The sequence below is a fragment of the Mus pahari genome, chromosome 6 (assembly GCF_900095145.1).
Source record: "Mus pahari chromosome 6, PAHARI_EIJ_v1.1, whole genome shotgun sequence".
NCBI classification, from domain to species: Eukaryota; Metazoa; Chordata; class Mammalia; order Rodentia; family Muridae; genus Mus; species Mus pahari.
This window is the reverse complement of record NC_034595.1, coordinates 35,744,038-35,771,276: the sequence shown is the minus strand read 5'-3', so window position 1 is coordinate 35,771,276 and position 27,239 is coordinate 35,744,038. Positions and strand designations below refer to the sequence as shown.

The 27,239-nt window shown below is 38.8% G+C and overlaps 1 protein-coding gene across 3 annotated transcripts in view; it reads right to left on the bottom strand.

The window, feature by feature from the left end:
• Ccdc171 (coiled-coil domain containing 171) overlaps positions 1–27,239 on the bottom strand; it is a 317,157-nt gene that overhangs the window by 110,635 nt on the left and 179,283 nt on the right. For all 3 annotated transcript variants that reach the window (XM_029540270.1, XM_029540269.1, XM_029540271.1), the window contains 2 exons: positions 2,616–2,761; positions 459–513 (listed from right to left, as the gene is read on the bottom strand). In XM_029540270.1, the coding sequence (XP_029396130.1) occupies positions 459–513; positions 2,616–2,761 (201 nt within the window). The remainder of the gene's footprint in view (positions 1–458; positions 514–2,615; positions 2,762–27,239) is intronic.

Sequence of the window (27,239 nt, the reverse complement as noted above, 5' to 3'; positions counted from 1 at the left end):
CTAGATCTTCTGTATACAGGCCAGGGTCTGTACTAGATCTTCTGTATACAGGCCAGGGTCTGTGCTAGATTTCCTGTATACATGACGTGCTTGTTAGTTTGGTATTTTTGTTTGGGCTCCTAACAGTTGGAGTGGGGTATCTCTGACTCTTTGGCCTGCTCATGGGATCCTTTTCCCTAACCAGGCTACCTCTATCCATCCTTGGTATGAGGGTTTATGCCCGGTCTTATTGCATCTTGGAGGCCTGCTCTTTTCTGAAGGGAAACCAAGGAGGAGTGGATCTGAGGGAAGTGGGGACAAGGGAGGCTGCAGTCAAGAAGTGTTACATGAGAGAAGAACTTTTTACAAAGAAAAAGAAAGTAAAAAAAAAACAAAACTTTAAAAATAAAATAAAATAAATAAAAATAATGGACCAAATAATCATAGCACACATTGAATGAATTTTAAAAATGTAATACCTTATGAAGCATGTTTTCTACAGTTCTCATGTGATTAGCAACACATTCTTTGTCTCTAGAAAAAAAGAGAAAGGATTAGGTATGAGTATAACCAAAGTCTTTCTACATTTGTTTACACTTTAGCCTGAGTCACTATTACTAGCTGTCTTTGATCTCCCTTTTAAAACACAAAACTTGATACTGGGGAGGTGGCCTGGAAATGACCTGCTTTCTGTGTGAGTGTGACAGGATCCAGATCCCCAGCAGATATATAAGAAGCCTTGGTGGCAGCCTGTAATTCCAGTCCTCACACAGTAGACTCAGGCTCCTGGTCAAGCTGGATAGTGTGGCTAGAGGGAATTAGTGAGCTCCAGGCTCAACCAAAGACCTTGTCTCAACAAACAGAATGGAAAGCAATCCCAGAAGAGACTCAACATCAATCTCTCTCTCTCTCTCTCTCTCTCTCTCTCTCTCTCTCTCTCTCTCTCTCTCTCACACACACACACACACACACACACACACACACACTGTACACACGTGGAAAAGGTACAAACTGTAACCACAGTCTCTGAAATATGTTACACTTACGCTACTTACCCTGAAGTGTGTGTGGGGGGGGAACCATAAGTTAAGAGAATGGAAAAGGTAAAGAGACCATGATTACATAATTCATAATACCAGATGTTCTGAAAACATAAGACATTCTTTATATCTTTAATTGGTGATGCTGTATAAAGCACTATCGCCTTCCTTCACAGTCCTTTCATGGTGTCATATAACCTGACAACATATGTGTGGTTACAGGTTCTCTTCTTGGCCAGTGTTATTTAATTCAGCTTTCACAATGAAATACAAACTCTAAGTCAAAATGCTAAAGACTAGACTTTAATAATAGTAACCGGGCCTCTTTAGTTTTCTACGAGCCTATGACCTTAGACTCGAGTCACAGACACCTAAGTCCTGAGTTAACTGGCCATGCACCTATGAATATAAGTTCTGTGACACTCAGGGTTAACAACTTAGTCTGTCTCTTCACTTGATGCAAGGAGATCAAGAAAACATCGACAAGTCTGAGTTTGTCAAACTTACACTTTGAGAAGTAAAAATTATATACACTTACTATGGAGAGGCAATGTTATACAGGTGTACAGCTTTCCAAAAACGACTATTAGTAGATATTCAAGCAAGCCAATATGTGTACTTTGGAATTCATCTTCTCATCATACGCAAGTGATGTCATAGGAAGCAATAGGTATTGCTGTTCTAAGAGCTCAGATGCCCTACTCTGTATTTACAGGCTTCACCCTGTAATCTATGGAGTACAGTCACACTCACAGTTTGCATCTAACAGGAGTATTTTTAAAATGTTAATAAATATTCTTACATTTTCATGAATTAAAAATTCTATAAACAAACAGGGAATCAATTAGAACCATGTGTTCCCTTAATTCTTTTCATTATACTGCTGAATAAAATCCTGTCTTAAAAAAGTCCCTAAACCTTGTTATGAGGAAACAAACGAGAGCTTAACAGAACTGATCAATTTGAATTTCAAAACAGACGCATGTCCACTTGTTACATGGTAAGACGGAAGCATCCTCAGTGTTTACATAGCTGTTTATGTTGAAATGGTATTTTTCTATTAAATATACTATAGCATATGTCTATACAAGCTTAAATGGATTCCCATGATCAGTATGTTTTAGTGGCATTTTAAGGCTATGATACACATACTGATTGTATGCCAACATTTCCTTATGGAAATATTACTTGTAATATCAGTAGAATCCACAGAGCAAAATCAGGGTGGGAGCCAGTGGAGTTGGAGGTGGTGAAAGCCAAATAATATAGAAACAAATAATGCAACTATGTGACACTTTTAAATAAACAATTTTATGCTCTGCATTAATTCAAACACGCAGTGCCAACACTGAGCACTGGATGTGCATAATTTGAGGCTACATAGAAGCCTATGCTTCCAAGACCCTCAATAAAATATACACTTAGAGCGTGGAGTTAAGAGTTTTCTTTTTGAGGGTATATCAGAGAATTTCAAAGAGAGACAGCTGCACTTTTGTTTTCTAGCACTGTATTATCCAGGGCTAAAACCCAGAGCATGAAAGTAAGAATTGATCTTTTGTCCGTTTTAAGTGATCTCCCCACGGTCCGGATGCTCACTTGGCTGCCATGCGGAGGGCACTCTCTGCATCGCGGATGTTCTCCTCCAGTCGACGCTTGTCCTGCTCCAGCTGGGTAAGATGTCTATTGAGCTGACGTAGAGATTGATCTTTCCTTCTCAGCTCCATCTTTGCCTCGGAGAGACTCTGTGAGCAGACAGAAAACAGAGCTACTTGTCAGCCCCGATAATTAACTTCAATTTATGCCATAGGCTATTAGACAAAGGAGAACACAGCCAGGCTGAGAAGGAGAGTTGGGTCATTACACATCAAGGTTTAACAAATTTCCTGCAAAAAATTTTACGTACTTGCTAATCAGAAATGAGAACTATACTGTTATTGAGAAATATTTGACTACAAAGCATAATTCTATTTTATTGTGTTAAGTAAAACAAACCATATTATTACCAAAAATTTCTTATTACAGAAATCTCAAGCTATAACTCTTTTTAATGATGAAAAATAAAGAATTGATAGGGCAAAGGTACATAAAGGTTAGATTGTATTTAACTCTAGACTTGACTGAGTGCTATCGGATGCCCCACAGGAGTATATAAGAGGGAAGGAAACCAGGATGCCAGGGAAGGAAACCAGGATGCCAGGCAAAGTGGTGGGCTCATGTGTTTTTATAACAGACTTTTTATAACAGATTGCTACATACATTTCAGTAGACAAATGGGATTCAGAAATAATTTTTACTTGCTTCCCAACAAATAACTTCCATATCAAGGATAGCTACATAAGAATAATCAGCATGATTTAACTAATGAGACAGTTAATACTGGCATTTATAATGAGTTAGGGTTTATAAACGCTTTCCTAACCACAGAAGTACAAACTCTGTGGACTCACAGTTCTATAAATACCAGCTTAGAATAGAAATTCCAGCATGCAACTGCACAACTTTTTTGAAGGGTTAAGGGAGAAAGTATTAGAATGAGAAATAATTTTAAAGTACATTTTCTAGACTTGGTTGCAAACTAGTATGGGAATCAGATGAACCAAAAATCTGTTCATTCCTTGTCATATCAAATTTCTAAAATAAGCTTATCAAACAGTCTTTACAATTAAATTTGTTGAACAGTCAGTCAAACAACTGCATGAACTTCTGTTTCATTCTTTACTAGTTCAGCCACATATGAATATCAGCCACATATGAATATACACAGATGTGGTTCACAGCCCATGAAGAAGCAAAAATGTGCTACTGTTTCATATTTGAAACTCTCCTCTTAATATAGTATAATATACTATATTAGAGTATGATAGTTTATTATACCACAATGATAGTATAAAGCCTAAGTCACTTAGGTGAGCTAAAGCAACTAATTCCAAATGACGGGGAAGTGAAAGTGATCCAGTCAAGATGCTGCAAGCTTCACAGCCAGCTACTGGATGGAACACAGGGTCCCCAATGGAGGAACTAGAGAAAGTACCCAAGTACCTGAAGGGGGCTGCAACCCTGTAGGTGGAACAACAACAGGAACTAACCAGTACCCCCGGGGTTTGTGTTTCTAGCTGCATATGTAGCAGAAGATGACCTAATCGGCCATCAGTGGGAATAGAGGCTCCTTGGTCTTCCAAACTCTATATGACCTAGCACAAGGCAAGGCCTGGGCCAAGTAGTGGGAGTGGGTGGGTAGGGGAACAGAGGTGGGGGGAGGGGTATGGGAAACTTTCGGGATAGCATTTGAAATGTAAATAAAGAAAATAATAATAATAAAAAAAATTCTGACTAGAAAAAAAAAAGATGCTGCAAGCTCTTAAATTCAGTAATTCATTTTCAATTAAGTTACTACTATACATACAAGCATCAAAAAAAAAAAGTAATCAGACAACAATAGTTACTCATTAGATACTTACATTTATTTTCAAATTTTAAAATTAAAAGATCTTTAAGAGCATTGCAAAGTTGATCAATGGGTACAGCATGATCATCAAATAGAAGACATTCCAGTGGGCCATTGTACAGTAAGTGACCATAAGTGATAGCAGTGCACTGCATTTTTTAAGGCTAAAAAAAATGACTATTTCTCCTACAAAGAAATAGTACGTGCTTGGAAGACAGAAGTATTTCACCTGATTTGAGCATTATATAATGTACTGAACTGTCACATTACTAAAGAAGATGTGCCTTTATTTTTATGTTAAAAAATTTATTTATCTTAAATATTTGAAAACGAATATTCACCAAGGAAATTTTCAAACAATGTTGAAAGACAACAAAGAACATATTCTTTTATTTAAAAAAAAATCCAAGTCTAGTAATTTTGCTAAGATATTTAAAGGCATATCAAGGGATTCTTTGTTTAAAAAACAAAACCTATTTAGTTTAAATCTAGTATTTCTGATATATCACAAGCAATTTAAAAAGGCTACATTTCTACTGTCAGTTAGCATAAAGCTTTAGTAACTCTTCTTCCAAAAGAAATGATAAATATCTGCCAATCCACTAAAACTGCTGTGTTTGGTAAGCCTTAGGACTGAAGTGTGTACGTGTGAAGGGGCTACCAGGGCTGTAACATACAGCCAGCCCTGCCAGGTCAATCTGAAAGCAATCTGCCTCAGTTTGCTTCCTTTTTAAACCACACTGGCCTGCTCAACAATCTATGTTGTACAGTCACGGAAGATAAAACGCAGCGACATAACTTTCATATAGCCAAATTGACTCAAGGCTGTTATTTCAAGTTCGTCTCATAAGAGCTATGACAGGCTAGCAGACTCCACTAAAGCTTATACCATCTCGGGGCTGTGGAAAACAAACACTTCCATAGTTCCTTGAATGTGAAAATAAAAACAGAAAACTTTGCTTTAAAATAGAAACTGTTATTTTAAGTTTAGGCTTAGAACTTGTTTTAAAGAGCTGGGTGGAGGGGAGACCTAACCAAGGAATCTCTAAACAGCAATGTGCCCTAAAGTTCATACAAATGTGTATAAAACACAAAATTATAAAAAGTGGGTCAAAAAATATGTCTTCACCTTAATGCTAACCTTTCTGATCAAAAATTGGAATCCTTTTAAAGATTCTGAGCTCCAGTTACAACTAATTTTATGTATACCACATACTTACACATAAATCTACTTCACATATAAAATACACACCCGACTTGTAAAGTTTTAGGTTCTGCTTCTCTCCTCTCTTGCTCAGATTCACCTAATTAAAACCCACGATAAATTTTATGGACTCTAATATCTCCAACTGAATGACTGCAACCAAGAGGGTGTGCCTCTGGGCAGCCAGGCAGCAATGATAAGCAGCGGGCTAGCACTAATTTCTCAGCCAGGGTAGATTGTGGAAGGGTGATGTTCTGATATCCGAGGAACTGTTCAGGAGAGAATAGGATAAATCAAGTTTAATAACTCTGCTCCTAATTGTTCCCCCAATGCTCAACTCTAATTACTTGGAGAACTCTCCCGACTGTCACCTGATATTAAGTTGTTGGAGGCTGAGCCTGCAACAGCGAGATAATCAATAAACATTTAGTGGGGAGAAGAATGAAGATCCTGTTAAGCAGTGGGAACCTGCAGCACCCAAAGCCCTTCTGCTCATGAGAAAACCTGTGGGACAGCCATAGTGATTGCAAAGCAATAATCCAAAGCACTGCTTTTAGGCCTGGAGGCCTTTAGGCAACAGTGCATGTGAGAGAAAAGGTTAACGCGGTCACCCTAATTACAGCCCACTCTCACATGCTTCATATAGAAGCGAAGACAAGCCAATTAGGTAGAAAGGAAGATAAGGGAAGTTTTATTTGTATACTAATTAAACCCCTGATGAAATTAAAGGAAAAACATACAGCTCTGTAATTGTGTCTGAGAAAGGTCACTCCGGGTTCAGTTATCAGAACGGCACAGCCTTGAGATACTTCACTTAATCCACAATACAGCTCTCATTTTGTACTCAGGTCTTAATATTTACCAAAAAAAAAAAAAAAAAAAAAAAAAAAAAAAAAAAAAAGGAAGAAAGAGAAGAAAAGAAAAATAAGGGCATGATACTGAACTTATCTCTAAGTGGTGTGGTGAATAATTTGAGCAGTTGGCAAGTTAATGCTATGTATTATAATAAGAGTCTTTTTAAAGGTAAAAAATATTCTGCTGACCCAAGAACTCACGCATCAGTATTTTCATCAAAGATTCTTTTATTTTAAATCCAAAAATGCTTGAAAGTAACTTTTGAAATTCTACCCCATCTAGCACGACTTTATGGTATTTCTCCTCAGCTAAGGTTCATCTTCATGTGCGCCTTGTGATCCGAGAGGAGAACAGCCAATGCTTCCGGTAAATACTATTACAAGATGCCATTTACACCTGACTATCTCCCTTTATTGATCACAAAAAGTTACTAGTAATACGAGCTAGCAAAGCACAGTATGGACACAAAGAACATGGATAATACGGAACGGCCTAAGATAAGTACATGATAGCTGAGCTATTAAATAGCCCACATACTTTTAATATTTTACAGTTTCTGTAATAAACATGTTACTTCTAAACAAGAACATAAATTATTTTAAATCATTCATAATTTTGCATTTCTAAATCTTTTAAGTTTATTAAGGCTAATAATTTAATTATGACTATAAAGTGAAATTATATTGCTTTGCCCTAATAACACATTTTGTGTACTAAAAATAAAGATATATTAAGATATAATTCACATGTCACTCAATTAGTCCTTTGTAAAATTTATAGATGTCTGAAGCCATCACCAATATGTCATTTTTATATTCTTTCCTTTAAGAAAAAAAATCTTTCCAAAAAAATGGTGCCCTAATATAGTGTGTCTAATTATTTCAGCAAAGTCTAATTTAAAGCTACACAAAATATATCAGGTTTATAATTTTGGTGTTTTTAAAATTTAAAAATTCAGTCGGAGATGGACTATCCAGAGACTACCCCACCCGGGGATCCATCCCACCATCAGCCACCAAACCCAGACACTATTGCATGTGCCAGCAAGATTTTGCTGAAGGGACCCTGATATAGCTGTCTCGTCATCTATAGGATGGAACACAGGGCCCCCAATGGAAGAGTTAGAGAAAGAATCCAAGGAGCTGAAGGGGGCTGCAACCCTGTAGGCGAAACAACAATATGAACTAACCAGTACCCCCTGAGCTTGTGTCTCTAGCTGCATATGTAGCAGAAGATGGCCTAGTCAGCCATCATTGGGAAGAGAAGCCCCTTGGTCTTGCAAACTTTATATGCCCCATACAGGGGAATGCCAGGACCAACAAGGGGGAGTTGGTGGATAGAGGAAAAGGGCAGGGGGAGGGCATAGGGAACATTCGGGAAAGCATTTGAAATGTAAATAGAGGAAATATCTAATAAAAAAAAAAAGTTGAAAAAAATTCAGCGGGGTGGTGGTGGCACACGCCTTTAATCCCAGCACCTGGGAGGCAGAAGCTGGCGGATCTCTGAGTTTGAGGTCAGCCTGGTCTACCCAGTGAAACCCTGTCTCAAAAAAAAAATCATAAATTTCCTGAATCAGAGTATTTTATTAAAAACTGTACAGAACTATGTGAAAGTTATCTGCATGGCGTGCACACCTCTCTAATTAATATTTCTGCCTGCCACGTGACTCACCTACAGTTTTCTCCCACGAGGGGACAGTCTTGTGCTTTAGAGCATTGAGTCACTAGGACATCTGAGCCCAAGGAGATAGAGCTTTTATATATTTCCTTGTGTCTAATGGGGAAAATCTTTGAATCCTGCAGGCTAAATGCTAATGGCTATTCAATTTGATATAAAAAGTCAGTCACTGGAAGTGAAAGCAAGAAAAGAAACTTTAAATCATGTTTCAGAGGTCAGGAGAAAATGTAACAACTTTTAAGACTAAGTTTGCAGAGCTAAGACACAGCTCAACATCAGAGACTCTCCCCTTCATGAGTGGGGTTACAGGTTTGATCCCCAGCCTTGCAAACAGTAATAACAAGAGCAATCACAATAATACAGTACACTTACTGCTACCCAACTGTGACTTCTGAATACACCCTCCCAGATAGTAGTCAGGACAAAACATTTCAAAGCTAGAAAAGGAAACTATGCCATCTTCAGCCAGACTAAAAAAATTATATTAATAAAAAGTTAATATGAATGGCTACTGGAAAATCAAACTGCAAGTTCACTAAAGGTACAAGGTTTAAATGACACAACTATCAAGCTCACTGCAGGGCATACAGGCATAAAGCTAAAACTCACTATCAACAATTAAGTCAGCAATCTGTGAGCTGAACAATTAGTTAATTTATAACAAATACACAACAGAGACAGCATTATGTAGTGTAATTAATTTATGTGTTTTTTCTTTACATCTTTAACAGTTATGCAATTTTAAGGTGGCTTCCCTAAGAGCATTATATTTTATCATATCCTACTATTAACTTCAGATGGAAGGTGGCCAGTAGACTTATGAAATGAAGCTGAAGATTAACAACCTCTCCATTTTCAGTGTGGAGCACACGGCAATGCCTGTTAGAACTCATATGTCTAGGAAGAAGGGAAAATCCATCAAGAGGACATATCAATTCTGAGTATCTATCCCACAAATGCAAGGGCATACACATTTGTAAAAGAAACATTACTAAAGCTTAAATCACACATGGAATACCACACATTAATAGTGAAAGACTTCAACACTCCACTTTCACCAATGGACAGGTCATCCAGACAGAATCTAAACAGAGAAATAATGAAACTAATAGACATTATGAATCAAATGGATCTAATAGATATCTACAAAAGACTGTACCTTCCTTTCAGCACCTCATGGGACCTTCTACAAAACTGACCATATACTGGCTCACAAAACAAGTCTTAATAATACAAGAAAATTGAAATAATACCATGTATCTTATCAGACCACCATAGGTTAAAGCTGGACTTCAACAACAACAACAGAAACAAACTCATGGAAACTGAATTATTTATTCCATGACCACAGGGTCAGGGAAGAAATAAAGAAAGAAATTAAAATTTTTCTAGAACTCAATGAAAATGAAGACACAACATACCCAGTGTAACGAGAAAATCTCATGCTATTAAGTGCCTTCACAAAGGAATTGGAGAGATTTCATACTGGCAATTTAAAAGCACATATGAAAACTCTAGAACAAAAAAAAAAAAAAAAAGCAAACACACCCAAGAGAAGTAGATGGAGGAAATAATCAAACTTAGAGCTGAAATCAATAAATCAAGAAACAAACAAAACAAAGAGCTGGTTCTTTGAAAAAAATCAACAAGATAGATTCGTCAAACTAACTAAAAGTCAGAGAGAGAGAGAGAGAGAGAGAGAGAGAGAGAGAGAGAGAGAGAGAGAGCCCAAATTTACAAAATCAGAAATGAAAAGGGAGACATAACAACAGACACCGAGGAAATTCAAAGAATCATTAACTCTTACTTCAAAAGCCTGTACTTCACAAAATTGTAAAATCTATACGAAATTGATACTTTTCTAGACAGATACCAAATACCAAAGATAAATCAAGATCAGATTATCTATAGAACTATCTGAATATTTCTATAACCTCTAATGAATTAAAAGCAGTCATTCAAAATCTCCCAACCAAACAAAAAAACCTGAGGACCAGATTTTAGTGCAGAATTCTACCAGACATTAAAAGAAGAGCTAATTCCAATACTCCTCAAACTGTTCCACAAAATAGAAACAGAAGGGATATTACCAAACACATTCTGTGAGGCCACCCTGATACCTAAACCATGCAAAGGCTCAACAAAGAAAGAAAACTTCAGACCAAATGCCCCAAGAAACACTGATTCTAAAATACTAAAAAACCAAACCCCAAACACATCAAAAACATAATCCATCATGATCAAGTATCATGCAGGGGATGCAGGGGTGTATCACTATAAAAAAAAAACATTAATTTAATCCACCATATAAATAAACTGAAAAAAATCATATGATCAGCTCATTAGATGATGAAAAGGTCTTTGACAATAATCTAACACCCTTTTTCAAGTTCAAAGTCTGGATAGATCAGGGATACAAGATGCATACCTACACATAATAAGTCATATAGAGCTGACAGCAAAATTCAAATTAAATGGAGAGAAACGTAAAGCAATTTCACCAAAAATCAGAAGACTGTCCACTTTCTCCTTATCAATTCAACATAGTACTTGAAGTTATAGACAGAGCAATAAGACATCGGGATACAAATTGGAAAGGAAGAAGTCAATGTATTGGTATTCACAGATGTTATGATAGTATACATATGTGACATCAAAACTTCTATCAGAGAATTCCTACAACTGATAAATACACCTTCATCAAAGTGTCTGGATACAAAATTAGCTAAAAAAAAATTAGTAGCCTTCTTTATACAAACAATAAACATGCTGAGAAAGGAATCAGTAAAACCACACCCTTTACAACAGCTACAAATATTATAAGTCATCTTGGTGTAATTCTAACCAAGCAAGTGAAAGACCAGTATGATAAGAATGTCAAGTCTCTGAAGAACGAAATTGAGGCAGATATCAGAAGATGGAAAGATCTCCCATGCTCATGAATCAGTAGTATTAACATAGTAAAAAGGACCATCTTACCAAAAGCAATCTACATGTTCAAAGCAATTATCATAAAAATTCCAGCATAATTCTTTACAGACCTTGAAAGAGCAATTCTGACCTTCATATGGAAAAACAAATAAGGGAAAATAATCCTATAAAAAAAAAAAAGAACTTCTGGAAGTATTGGAAGTATCGCCATCCCTTATTTCTAGCTATACTACATAGCAAAAGCAATAGAAATCACATGGTATTGGCATAAAAACAGACAGGGTAGTCAATGAAGTCAAATAGAATACCCAGAAATAAATTCACAAACCTATGGATACTTGTTATTTGTCCAAAAAGCCAAAATCATACGTTGGAAAAATGAAAGTGTCTTCAACAAATGGTGCTGGTCTAACTGGATGTCTGCATATTGAAAAATGCAAATAGATCCATATTTATCACCCTTCTCAAAACTCCAGTCCAAGTGGATCAAAGACCTCAGCATAAAACTGGATACACTAAATCTATTAAAGAAAAAGTGGGAAACTGCCTTGAACACATTGGCACAGGAGGTAAATTCCTGAGCAGAATACCAATAGCTCAGGTACTGAGACCAACAATTAATAAATGGGACCTCATGAAACTGAAAAGCTTTTGCAAGGCTAAGGACACCATCACCTGGACAAAATGACAGCCTACAGAATGGGAAAAGATATTTACCAACCCTGCACCTGACAGAGGACTAATACCCAAAATACACAAAGAACTCAAGAAATTAGAAACCAACAAACCAAATAACCCAATTTTTAAAACGGGGTACAAAACTAAACAGAGAATCCTCAACAGAGAAATCTCTAATAGCCAAGAAGCACTTAAGGAAATGTTCAGTGTCCTTAGTCATCAGGGAAATACAAATCAAAAAATAACGCTGAGATTTCATCTTATAGCTGTCAGAATGGCTAAGTTCAAAAACTCAAACAACAGCTCATGCTAGCAAGGGCAACACTTCTTTATTGCTGGTGGGAGTGCAAAATTGTACAACCACTTTGGAAATCAGTTTGGTGATTTCTCAGAAAACTGGAAATAGTTCTATCCCAAGGCCTAGATATATCACTCTTTGCACAGACCTAAGAGATGCCCCACTATACCACAAGGACACCTGCTCAACAATGTTCACAGCAGCTTTATTCATAATAGCCAGAAACTGGAAACTACCTAGATGTCCCTCAACTGAAGACTGGAATTCCATCTATACAATGGAATTCTATTCAGCTATTAAAACAATGACATCATGAAATTTGCAGGCAATTGGATGGAACTTGAAAAGATCATCCTGAGTGAGGTAACCCAGACCCAGAAAGACATGTATGGTATATACTCACTTATGAGTAATATAATAATATATATATAGTAATATTAGTAATAAAGTATAGGATAACCATGCTACAATCCACAGACCCAAAAAAGCTAAGTATCAAGGATGGCCCAAGTGATGATTCTGGAATTTCACTGAGAAGGTCAAATAAAATAGAATCAGGGGTAGATGGAGTGAACAGGGTGGGAGAGGGGGTGGTAAGAGAAAAGTAGGGTTCAATTCTGGGGAAGGGAGAGGGAGAGAGAACTGGAATTGGGGACAGGGGGAAGGCACGTCACTGGGACCAGCTTGAGGAGCTTTACCTAGGACAACAGAAACTCCCAGGAATCTATCAGGGTGACCCTAGCTAAGACATGGAACCTGAAACAGCCACCTCCTATAACCAGGCAAGACTTCCAATGGAAGGATGGGAACACCTAACCAGCCACAAAACCTTCGACCAATAATTTGCCCTGCCTATAAGATGCACAGGGATAAAGATGGAATAGAAATTGAGAAAATAGCCAACCTATGACCGGCCCTACTTGAGAGCCATGCTGTGAGAGCGAGCTCAGCCCTGACACTATTAATGATATTCTGCTATACTTGCTGGTAGGAGCTATCATGACTGTCATTTGAGAGGCTTTACCCAGGATCTAATGGAAACAGAGGCAGAGACCCACAGCCAAATATTAGGCAGAGCTCAGGGAATCTTGTAGAAGGAGGGGAGGAAGAACTGAAGAAGCCAGAGAGGTCAAGGACACACAAGAAACCCTACAGAATCAATAAACCTGGGCCCATAGGGGCTCATAGAGACTGAACCACCAACCAGAAAGCATGGGAAGGATCGGTCGCCTACACATACGTAACAGATGTGCAGCTTGTCTGTCTGTGGGTCCCCTAACAGCAGGAGCAGAGGCTGTCTCTGACTCTGTGGCCTGCTTTTGTATCCCTTCTAACTGGGCTCCCTTGCCTAGCCACAACAGAAAAGGCACCACAACCTGATATGCCAAGGTAGACTGGTATCCATGGGAGGCCTCCCCTTCTATTAAGAAGATTGGGGGGGGGGGTGTTGGCCAGGGACTATTAATGCTTTCTTGAGTATTATCTTAGTTAGGTTTCTACTGCTGCGATAAAGAACATGACCAAAAGCAATTTGAGGGCGGAGGGAAGAAATATCTGGCCTACCTATCCCAGGTCACAGTTCACTGAGGGGAAGCCATGTAGAAACTCAAGCAGAGGCCATGGATGAATGCTACTTCCTGGCCTACACCTCATGGTGTGCTCAGCCTGCTTTCTTTACATCCCTGGACCACCTACCCAGGTCTGGGCCCTCCCACAGAAGCAGTTAAGAAAATGCCCTACAAACTTGCCTACAGACAATGTGGCAGAGACATTTTCTCAATGAAAGCTCCTCTTCCTAAATGACTAGCTTGCATCAAGTTGATGGGGAGGAGGGGAGGAGCTAGGACAGGTAGCCTGGGCTCTTCCACTCTTTCTGTAGAGCCTTCCTCCCCATCCACCATGTGGCTGCCTGTCCACCATGTGGCTGCTTGTCTGCCATATGGCTGCCCTCTATGTCTTATTCAAATGGTATGGCATTCTCTCTCTCTCTCTCTCTCTCTCTCTCTCTCTCTCTCTCTCTCTCTCTCTNTGTGTGTGTGTGTGTGTGTGTGTGTGTGTGTGTGTGTGTGTGTGTGTGTGTGTGTGTTTGGGTCTGTCTGTCTGTGAAAACAAGACCATAATCATTATTTAGTAAATAAACCAAGGATAAAACATAAATATCTGCAAATCAAACAAATATAACTCTGTCTATGATGTGGATGGGCGCCCCCCCTGCAAGGCCCATGTATTAAAGGCTCCGTTACTAGGTTGTATTACTATGTATTATTATGTGAGACATAATACAAGGGTTACATCCCTGGAGGGCTGCGTTGAAATGGGACACCAGAAGCCCGGATCCTGCTTCCACTCTGCTTCTCAGCCACCATGAGGCAAAAAGCATTCCTTCTCTACAAGTTCCTGTCATGTCATACTACTCTGCTGCAGACTCCAAGCAACAGGGCCTCGACCATCGGCCGGAGCCTCTTCATCCGTCGGAGCAAGCTTTTGTCCTCTAAGCTCGGGTATCATGTTATGGTGCTAGGAAGCTGGTTAGTATGGCTCCATGGTGACATACGTTTTTAAATTCTTTTATTTTTGAGATTATAATTATATCATCTCCCCCTTCCCTTTTCTCCCTAAACTCTATCATACATCCCTCCTTCCTCTCTTTCAAATTCATGGCTGGGTTTTTTTTTTTTTATTAATTGGTGTGTGTATTCCTAAAAATGTAAATACAAATTGCTCAGTCTGTATAGCATCACTTAGATGTTTGTTTTCAGCACTTACCATTTGGTATTGGATAATCAATTGGTGTGCTTTCCCTGGAGAAGACTGTTTCTCCTGCTCTCGGGATTCTTTAGTAGCCTGTAGTTCTTCACGAAAGCTTTAAGTCTTATGAGCTTCCCCCTATACAGCAGCATGTCTATTGATGTCATCCTTATTAAGTTCAGGTTTACGTAGATATGATAGTAAAACTTTGTTAGTGTAACTTCTTCCCTCCTAGGAGATATAATCCTACAGCAAACTCCCTATTCAAGGGACTCCCAAAATATTATAGGGTATTGCTAGTTGCTCCGCCCACCCCTACCCTCCAGAGGTGAAAGGTAAGTCTCTATTACTGAATACATCATGCATTCAAACTCATGGCACAGAGGTTCCTGAGCCGGAACTGTCCTGGACACCTCTTGACCAAGGACTAGCTTCCATGGTACCAGAAGGCATCATGAAAGCTTCCAAATGAGCAAGGCAACCAGTAGCCCTATCCAGCTCTGACTGAACCCTAACAATGAGAAGCATGGTACAGTAACCCTAAGAATGCAGTAGAGGCATGCATACCTTGGTGGTAACCAACGTCTCTCTAACTGGACCAACTCAACAAAAGGGAAACCAGGTCTGGCACTAAATATATTAGATCAAGTTGCATAACTCACTTAGTACCTGTAGCTCCTTCCCCCTGCTAAGGAAATATTAGCTACTATTGAAAGACACTCTGCCTACATTAATTCAAAATATCACCTTCAAACAACTTATGTCACACTGTTTAGCTTGAAAGATTACGGTGACAGGAAAAATAAAGAACAAAATTTATTCATCAATATATAAGAGCAGAATTGTATTATCCGTGCCCCTACACAGATAAAGAAGATGAAATGGTGGAGAGGGAAGTAACATGAAAAGAAACCAACAGTGAATCAGGAAGTCCAGAGCATCCGTGCCATGAACACTTTGCTGCAGCAGGCTGAATGAAGTGATACGGGCAGAGAGCAACAAGATGCCCCTGTTTCGTCTGACTGCTCATTTCCCTTGCGGTGCTAATGCTGTACACATTCTAAGAAGGAAGTGAAAACTGTGGTGCTCCTATACAGTAAACGAACTTCATTCAACATGATGAGTGAACCAAGCTAGTCGCTTCTCTCAGTGTCTAGCTAAAATATCCACATACTGCAATGTGTTTTACATTTGAGTTTTAACCTTCCAAACAGGAGACACTTTAAAAAGATTAAAAGAAATATAAACAGTTTGCTGACTTATGCACACTGAAAGGGATATCTCCCCAAATGAAATAACTTAATCATATTTCCATTGAGAGTCTCATTTTACAAGGGAGCACCCCTGTAAAATGTCCATAAGCAATTATTAAAGACACCTTTCCACGCTCTAAGATCAACAATTGTTAAATGGAACCTCATAAAACTGGAAAGCTTTCTGTAAGGCAAAGGACATAGTTGAAAAGACAAATTAGCAACCTACAGATTGGGAAAAATTTTTCACTAACCCCACATCTGATAGGGCTAATATCCAAAATATATAAAGAACTCAAGAAATTAATCACAAAAAAAATCAAACAACGCAATCAAACAAATGGAGTATAGAACTAAACCAAGAATTCACAACTGAGGAATCTCGAATGGCTGAGAGGCACCTAAAGAAATGTTCAAAGTCCTTAGTGATCAGAGAAATGAAAATCAAAACGACCCCAAGATTCCACCTTACACCAATCCGAATGACTAAGATCAAAACCTCAGGTGGCAACACATGTTGGAAAGGATGTGAAGAAAGAGGAACACTCCTCCATTGCTGGTGGGATTGCAAGCTGGTACAACCACTCTGGAAATCAATCTGGAGGTTCCTCAGAAAATTGGAAATAGATCTACCTGAAGACCCAGCTATACCACTCTTGGGAATAAACCCAAAAGATGTCCCACCATGCCACAGGGGCACATGTTCTATGTTCATAGTGGCCTTATTTGTGATAGCCAGAAACTGGAAACAACCTAGATGTCCCATGACAAAAGAATGGATACAGAAAATGTGGTTCATTTACAAAATCGACTACTACTCAGCTATTAAGAATGAGGACATCCTGAGTTTTGTAGGCAAAAGGATGAAACTAGAAAATATCATCCCCAGTGAGGTAACTCAGACCCAAAGTATTAGTGGATATTAGCAAAAAATAAAAATAAATAAACAAACTGTACAGAATACCCAAGATACACAGAACTCAAAAAGCTGAACAAGCTGAAGTGCCCAAGTGAGGACGTCTCAGTCCCACTTGGGAGAGAGAAGAAAGCAACCACAAGTGGGGAGGGGGGGACCTGGGAGGGACTGTGGAAGGAGTAGGGGGGAAGCAGTGGGGGGTGGAGAGGAACCTGATGTGGGAAAAGGACTGAAGCCCTGGGGGCCAGCAGAAAGAATGTAAACAGGCAACCTCAGGAAATAGGAGGTTGGGGGACCCTCCAGAATGCACCAAAGACCTGGGAGGTCAGAGACTCCCAGGACTCAAAGGCAGGGGGAACCTTAGATGAAATGCCTGACAGCGGGGAGAGAGAAGTTAGAGAGCCCACCTCCAGCAGGAAGACAGGACATCAAGTGAGGGATGGGGTTGCCATCCCACAGTCTCCCATAATTGTTCCTGTATGAAAGAATTACAGGGATGGAAATGGAGAGGAACCTGAAGAAAAGAAGGTCCAGCAACAGGTCCAAAGTGGGATCCAGCTCAAGGGGAGGTCCCAAGGCCTGACACTATTACTGAGGTTATGGAGTACTCACAAAAAAGGAACTATCATGACTGGCTCCCAAAAGACTCAACAAGCAGCTGAAAGAGTCAGATGCAAATATTTGCACCCAAACAATGGACAGAAGCAGCTGACCCCTATTGTTGAATTAGGGAAGGCTGAAAGAAGCTGAGGAGAAGGGCAATCCTGCAGGAGGACCAGCGATCTCAATTAACCTGGACCCCTGAGATCTCTCAAACACTGGACCACCAAACAGACAGCATACACCAGCTGATATGAGTCCCCCAACACACATACAGTAGAGGACTTTCAGGTCTGAATTCATTCAGAGATGATGCACCTAACCCTCAAGAGACTGGAGGCCCCAGGAGTTTAGAGGTCTGGTGGGGTGGGGCATCCACGTAGAGATAGGGTGGGGTAAGGAGGTGTTGGATGTGGATGGGAGACAGAGAATGGAATATGGAGTGAAAAAATAAATAAAAAAGATTTTAATAAATCAAAAAAAGACACCTTTGCCTGTATGGGTTTTGTTTTAAATATTTATCTGAAAACCTAACTTAAATGTTGGATATAACTATAATATAGGTTTATTCTTCTAACATATATATTGTGCTTCTTTACCAATCAAAGCCATAAAGAATAGTAATAATAGCAGAACCACTTTCTGAATTCCTTGTTCCAGACATTGATGCGGTTGGTACTCACAGTAACTCCACGAAGAGACTGCTACTATCTCACTTTACAAATGAGGAAACTGAGCCACTGAGCTCAAATGACCAAACTGTACAGAATCTAAAACCAGGCCATCTAGTGTGTAGATGAATTCATCCTTATATGCAAATGATAAATTCTTCCTAGAAATGGCTATCAGGAACAAATGGGGAGGGCTAAAGGGCAGGTGACATTAGCGTTAAGTGCTCAGTGATGTGGAGAGCACCCTCGGGAACCCTCAGCAGACTGAAAGTGGGATGCCCACTGACTCACAAGGGGAGACAGGACACTGCTGAGAGTGACAGAAGGACGGGTGAAACCAGTCAAGGGTCACACGGGATCAGATCACAAAAGGGTGATCGGCAAACCCGACCGTTCCCTAGCACGTGACTTGTGCTTGTGGGGCTGCATGAGGGTACTTGGGAGTGGGGCGGGCTTTGCTGGGGATGCTGAATGTGTAGGCACCCAACCCTTGTCCTTTCAGCCAGATTTATTTTAACATTTTCTGTGAGCTTTGTGCAAGATTCTGTCCAATGCCCAAATGTGCCAACTGTTGTCACAGGAGGCGTGGAAAGCTGCTGAGGGTTCCAGGCTGGGAAGCAGAATTCCCCACGCTGTCCTGGGATCCCACGTGCAAACTCTAACTGCCAAATTACAATAAACACCAGAGATCAGGCTGGGTCGACCTCAACAAATCACCTCATTCTTTGCAAAAACTCTAGGCAACATTTAATATGATTTTTCCTTTGAGGAAAAAGGCTCAGAGATACACTAAATATATATACAAAATAAATATTTTGAAGTAAACAATTTTCCTTAATAAGCTAAGGATATTTCATAAAAATTCACTTTTATTATCCAGATGGACTACAGTTAATATTAACTTTCCACAAATGTAGCATACCAGCTATATACTGTGTTTCTAATAATTATATGAAATTCTGCAAATTATTTAAATTATATGAAGGCCTTAAGGCTTGGGTGAAAGCAGGAATATACAATGAAAGGAATGTTACTTCAGAAACCAAAAACATAGGCAGATAATTTAACGCAGGGGCTGTTTTCTGAGTGGAATCACCTTGACAGGTTTACACTGTTTCCTACTGTGTGAAAAAAAATCATTAAAGTTGTTTCAACAGTCCTGAGTGAAACGTGTAATTTCACTTTCCCTCAGTACTCCCACTAATTACAGAAAGGGAGCCGGAGGTATAATCAGTAGTACAGAGCATGCTTAGCATGGATTGGGCCCTGGGTTCAATCCCCAGCACCAAACAGGGAAGGGGGGAGGGGAGGAGTAAAGGAAGCTGAGTGGGGGCGCACAGCTAAACTAATCCTACTTCCCACAACACCCCAAGAATACAGTGTGCTCAGGATAGATATAAGCCTGGTTGGGATATCTGTAGAATCAGTGCTCAGGAAAACACCCGCACTTGTTCAGAGAGTAAAACTTGAAAAATAAAATGTGTCATGTGGTGTGGTGTGTGTGTGTGTGTGTGTGTGTGTGTGTGTGTGTGTGTGTATGTGTGTGTGCAAGAATGTACATGTGTGTGCACATTTGTGCATGTGCATGTCAATGCATGTGAGTCTGTACATGCATGTGTTCCTTCCTAAATGTATGCATGCATTATGTGCATGTGTACATGTATACAAGCTTATGTGCATGTGTGTCTGCATATATGCAGGTGTGTGTGTGTGTGTGTGTGTTTCATTTATTCTAGGGAAGCACTGTAGCAATAGAACAAAATACACAAATTGCTTCAGGTTAGATTTGTGTGTTGCATGTGTATTTACATACTCAGTAAACAGTACCATTTGAGTCATAAAAATCTCACAATAAAATCAACATGTTTCACATTTGTGATCCCTCCATTATCAACCCATTCACCTGAAGTAAAACAGAATTCTAGCCTTCTAAATGAGAGAGGTCACCATCTAGCGGTGGTTCTTGAAATGTCAGCAACATGGTTTCTGGAACCAGAAAATGCTAAATGAAATGTGTCTAACCTTAAGCACACATACTCTCAAACTTATTTATAAATAACACAATGTAGAATAATTTTTAATACTAAGGAAGACTTTAGAGAAAGAGAAATTGTCACTAGACATATGGATTCCTAAGATAACCGTTTCAGCCCTATATAAAAAGTAAAGAAGAAAACCCAGATATTAAAACATAAAGTTTGATCAAATTCAGTCAGTATGGCTAACCAGAAAATATGTTCATTTTGTATGCATTAGAAGGAAGAAAAAGATTATTTCAATACATTGTGCTATTAATCAGATTATTCTCTCGCTTCTCTGAGAGGACATATACCCTTTGGTCCTACTTACTTCAAGCCTTGACAACACAAGCTGGGGGTGCCCTGTCTGGACAGAAAGCCTGTATATACCATGCTTGTCCTGTTGAAATCAGAAGTGTGCGTGGTACTTGCTTTGTTTCTTGAGATGTACCTAGAAGTGAAAGTTGACCCCAAGAAGACACAAAACAGCAGTGTGACTACACAAAACTTCTGCTACAAAACCAACGGTGGCCCAGATCAAGAATGCCCTGTCACCTAGGGAGTGTAGGGCATCGCAGCTGAAATGTGATGTGCAACAGAATATTTGTCATCGCAAGGCCACTGAAATCGCAGAGTGATTTGAAACGGCAACATAATGCAGGGTATCCTGACATATTTCCACATTTGGTAATCTACTCTGAAACTTATGTGCCTCTAAAAAATCTAGATAATTTTAAAAATCAGTTTCTAGGCTGATTTAATAATGAATCATCAAGAAGATAATTGATTTTTAATCAAAAACTAAAAATTGTAGAAAATCACTTGAGATAAACTAGTATAAAGACATATATATATGATCCCACTGCTATTTTATATACAGATATTGACTATGTTTTATATACAGATGTTGACTCTGTACACTACTAGCCAAAATAAATTTATCTGCACAGCTATAACTCATAAAAAGTATATTTTCCAAATCCCTAATTTATATTTAATAATTAATGCAATAATATTTAAAAGTAATTGTTTATCCATAAAGATATAAATAGAAGATATATAGAGGAAATTCTTCCTTCTCTTTGCCTTCTTACAATTATAGCATGAGTATAAAGCAGACTATATTTTAAACACATGTATGATATACACATTATATGTACATACATTAAATGCATGCATTTAAAATAAGATATATACACCAAAATCATAGAAGCACTTCTTTTTTTCTAGTATTTTCAAAATAATGTGTAAACTTTATGTAACTGAAAGTACATTATACACATTGCCAAGCTCAGTTTTTAACCACAAAACTTTACACTCCTATGTAGGATGTCATAACAATAGTAATGAAAACTCCTTTTAGAGTCTTCAACTGCACAGCAGTTTAGCAAACAACTACATTACTTTTTTCATATTCCCTGTTATATACTTTTAAATATATTTTTTAGAATACTCCCTATATTTTCATGGTATTTCTAGAAATAAAAAAATAATAATTTCTTTCAGTGTTCAAAGATCAAAGCATTGAAGAGTCAAATTGACTGTGTAACTACTTAGTGTTTCAAATGCTGCAATATCAGTTCGCGAAGATTCATCAGCAGCTCCTCAAGGAGTGAGATCACGCTGCAATGTGCCAAAACTGCCAAGGAAAACTTAAGAATTAATTACGTTTTTCCTACAAACAGGGAAGTATAATTATTTAGAAAATGTAGTTCACATAGGGGTAAAATTACCTCTAAGATGAATTAAACATTGTCATTTAATCATGTTAGAATTATGAACATATACTTTGGTAATTACCCAAGAGTCTGGGTACTTATGTTCACACCCATTCCATTAAAAATGCAATGTTCTAAAGTCTCAATAATGGACCATAATTAAATGAAGTATCCCTGAGGCAAAAGTGCCGCTGAAGCTGGGCGTGGTGGTGAAGATTCCGAATTCTAGTACTCTGGAGGCTGAGTACTCAGATTCAAGGCCAGCACTGGATACATAGTAAGTTCCAGGTCATCCTGGTCTTCAGAGGAAGACTGTCTCAATTACATAAACAAATAGATACAACAAAAAATGATGAGTCCTAAATTAATGAGAACTAAGACAGTTATATTCAGAGAGCGACTACATTTTTTCTGACCCGTTAACTTAAAATGCATTGGTTTTTTAACTTAAAAATGTGCCCATCAAAGCACGAAAATAAGGACAAAAGATTGCTGAGTGACTAAGATCATGACTTCTGCAAAGGACAGGTTTGAATCCCAGCACACACATGGTGGCTGGAGCTGTAATGCCAGTCCCAAGGGTCCAGCACCCTCTTCTGGCTTCTGTGGGTACCAGGTACACATATAGTAGACCTATGTGCATGCAGACAAAACACCTACGCACATAAAATAATACAATTTTAAAATATAAAAGTATCTTCATAATCAATGGTTGACTATTTAAATTAAACCATATAATTTGAGCCGCTTTTCAGTTCATTCAAAAAAATAATCCATGACAAAGAAAAGTATTAGTATCTAACTCAATTAACATCTCTGTGTTCAGTTCCTCATTCCACAGCCTGAGGCAAGTTACATGTTCTGTGTTTCTTATTTTTTCATCCTAGACTATAGATGATACTATTTGTCCCAATTTTGAAGATGAAATGTATTACCTGAAAATTACTCAGCATAATTAAACCTTAGAAAATATACCTTAGCTATTTGTATGTAAAGAACAAATGCTAACAGAATTTACACAGTCTCAGAAGCCTTGACCTCAAGGTTTTAACAACAGCCTCCACTGTGGTTGGAAATAAACCAAACCACTGAGCGAACACAGGATAATGGGAGCTACTAAGATTACATATTCATAATACATAAAATGTTTTAGGAAGTTAATTCTTTAAAGAAAATAAAGATAAAAGTCAAATTCAATCTTCTAGATGATATGTGGAAATAAGGTAAATTAATATCATTTGCAGAAACTTGAGAACTCTGGTGTTCAGACAGAAATGTATAATTCCCATGAAAATGTAACCATTCAAAAATGGCTGTCACTCAGCGTTCAAGTGCCAGCCACAGCTAAGTCAGTCAAACTGAAGAAAGGAACTGAGATAGAGGCAAAAACACAGAGAAGATCATATAGACCCATTTGGCTCATTATGTCCTCAACCTGTACTACAGAGCAATCGTGATATTTTAAAATCAACAAAACTTTATAGTATTGGCACAGAAACAGACATGTTGATTAAACCATATCAAAGACCTAGAAATAAACCCACACACCTATGGATGCTTGATCTTTGTCAAAGAAGCCAAAGCCATACAATGGAAAAAAGAAAGCATGTTTAACAAATGGCACTGGTCAAACTGGATGTCTACAATGTAGAAGAATGAAAATAGATCCATATTTATCATCCTGCACAAAACTCAAATCCAAATGAATCAAGGACCTCAACATAAAACAGGATACACTAAATCTCATGGAAGAGAAAGTGGGAAATACCCTTGCATATACATTGGTACAGGAGATAATATCCTGAACAGAACACCAATGCTCTAAGATCAACAATTGATAAACGGAACCTCATGAAACTGCAAACCTTCCGTAAGGCAAAGGACACTGCCAATAGGACAAAACGCAATCTACAGACTGGGAAAAGATCTTCACTAATCCTACATCTGACAGAGGGCTAATGTCCAAATTTTAGAAAGAACTCAAGAAGTTACATACCAACAACCAAAATAACTCAATTAAAAAATGGGGCACAGAGCTGAACAGAGAGTTCTCAACAGAGGAATCATGAATGACTGAGAAGTACTTAAAGAAATATTTAAAGTCCTGGAAATGCAAATGAGGGAAATGCAAATCAAAACAACTCCGAGATTCCATCTTACACCAGTCAGAATGGTTAAGATAAAAAGCTCACGTGAAAGCCGGGCGTGGTGGCGCACGCCTTTAATCCCAGCACTCGGGAGGCAGAGGCAGGCGGATTTCTGAGTTCGAGGCCAGCCTGGTCTACAAAGTGAGTTCCAGGACAGCCAGAGCTATACAGAGAAACCCTGTCTCGAAAAACCAAAAAAAAAAAAAAAAAAAGCTCACGTGATAGCAGATGCTGGCGAGGATGCGGAGCAAGGGGAACATTCCTCCATTGCTGGTGGGAGCGTATACTTGTACAACCACTTTGGAAATCAATTTGGCAGTTTCTCAGAAAACAGAATAGTTCTACCACAATCAAAAGCCTTAAAAAAAAAAAAATGAAAATCCTTCTAGATCCCAGGAAAACCTGATCAGAGGTCCCTAAGGAACACTCTTGAGGGTGGAACTTCTTTACAGAGAGCAAGGTAAACATGAGAGGCCCAGGCAGGGGACAAAAAGAAATCAAATTCCAAACACCCTAATACCCTCCCTCTAACTGGACAAGCAATGCCAGCAGAGCTGACCAGCCAGAGAAGTCCTGCACACGGATGTTCAGGCTGCCGGGGAGGTGTGACCTCAAACATTTTTAAAGGTGGTCTTGTACGCTTATTGATCATTTTTGCACATTTCAAGGAAAAGTGGTTTCTCTGTAGTTGACTCAATAATATAGCAAATATCTCTTGGGACCGGGATTTTATAAGAACCTTTTCTATTTCTGAGAGAAAATTAGAAGACAAGGCTCACACCTAACCAGGATACACTGCATGCAGGTATGTGTGTGAAACCTGCAGCTATTCAGATTAGGATTCCGTTTTTCTTCTGAAGCATAAGTCAATAAATCTTTTCTTCTGCACTATAGATTTCAGAGTCATGGCCAAAGATGTTTATTAGTATAATTACAATGTAGAAATAATACCACTAAGCCTTCAGTTACAGGTTTCATAAGTTAATAGAAATAAAAGATTAAGAAAAATGCCAAGTATCTTTTAATTCTCAGACCCTGCAGCTTTCCTAGAGGGGCACACTCCTTCTACAGAATCTCAGTTTGTTTACACTTAGCCTTCAACAGGCTTGCCAAATAATTTTGTGATTTAAAAAATTAATACATTTCCCTCTTTCCTTTTGTTTATACTAAATAATTCTCTTATGGTATTCTCTGATATGTATTCTTTTTTTTTTTTAAGATGTATTTATTTATTATATGTAAGTACACTGTAGCTGTCTTCAGACACTCCAGAAGAGGGTGCCAGACCTCGTTACGGATGGTTGTGAGCCACCATGTTGTTGCTGGGATTTGAACTCCGGACCTTCAGAAGAGCAGTCGGGTGCTCTTACCTGCTGAGCCATCTCACCAGCCCCTGATATGTATTCTTTAAACTGTATTGCTATACATAGAGTATATTTTAAATGATTTTCAATTTAAAAATATTAAGATATGGCATAAAGCAGAGGTTAAAAACAGCAAAACTGTGAAGCAATTAAAAAGAACTCATTAATATAATGAATCCTAAATGTTAAAAGACTTTCTCACCAGAATCTTTATTCAATTTCTGAGTACTCAAGGTTCTATCTATACACTTCTTCAACAGAGTTGAAACTGTAAATGTGCACAATGGCAACAGGCTTGCCCGGCTTGTCACCCGCAATGGCTCCGTGTGTTAGTCACTAGTAATGAGCACAGAATCCCATCTTCAAAGAAATAGCTGCAGTTGTGGTGAGGGCCAGGTGCGCTGTGCCCATGAGACAGGGAAGGGCACTGGACAGAAGGTCTGACTCCTGGCACCTGAACATCCCTTCACTGAGGTCTTTACAACCTCCAGAGCGGACGGACCTGTCTAGACAGCTGGGGGGGGGGGGCTGGGGCTTTTGTTTGTTTGAACAAAATCTCTTTTTAGTGTGCTTTCCTTTTAATAAGCAGCAAACAGTAACATAGAACTCAGAAAATAAATACCCTGCTTGCTTTCTCACTAAAATAACACGAATTATGATATTGTTGAGACTTAGTGAACCTTTTGCTGACCACAGCATATCCACAGTATTTAAAGGCTAAAATAACTTAGCAGGTAAGCTAAGTTGTTGTGTTGTGTTGCCCCTCAAAACAACAAAGCCGCTTTCTTATAGGAATGTTGGCTTAAACTAGATCTTCTACTGATGCTTGGTAACTTATGCAATGCAAAAACTGTCCAACCGCCTTCCAGGGAGGCTGTCCCACCGAGTCCGGCCACTGCGTGAGAAGCACTGTTGCAAACTGCAGTGTGTAGGGTATCAGCCCTCAGCCAAGGAACATGAACTGCAAGTGTGGCCCTTAATGCTCTCCCAGACTGCCTCAGTCTCGCTCATTCAGGAGTCTGCTTCTTATTTTTTTAGATCAGCAAGGCACAGAGTTCTTATTTTAGCACACATCACATGAATCTCTTTTATAGTGAGTTTTGAAATGAATTCTCATCAGAGTAAATATGTTGTAGACAGACCTGTGGCGCCTTATATTTTATCATTTTAGACCTTAATATAGGGAGTAATTTTCATATCCCCTTATTTATGCGAGCCCAAGTCTTCAAAGCTTCCCTCTTGTCTCTCTTACCTCTTTAGTACACTTCAGGGTGTACTTTCACTGGAGGCACAGGTGATGCTCTTAATCTCCTCAGACTGTAGCTGACCACAGCCTTCCTTCGGGTGATCATGAATCCTTTTTCTGGCTAATTTCTCAAAGGGAAAAAATGCGTATCTACCGCCTTTACTTTCCACCCACAGACAGAATGTAGTAACTGAGTAGGTACCTTAGCGTACACACATCTAAACACATGTCCCTAGTCTAATGACTACTAGCAGAGAGAACTTAGTCAAACACTTAACACCCATGTCTCATTTGACTTCCAAATCTATAAAAGAAAATTATCTTGCCTATATAATCTGCTCATGTGAATAATGTAAACAATAATATATTTGAGGTATCCATCAGAAAGCAGGCACTTGCTGGGCGTGGTGGCGCAGGCCTTTAATCCCAGCACTCGGGAGGCAGAGGCAGG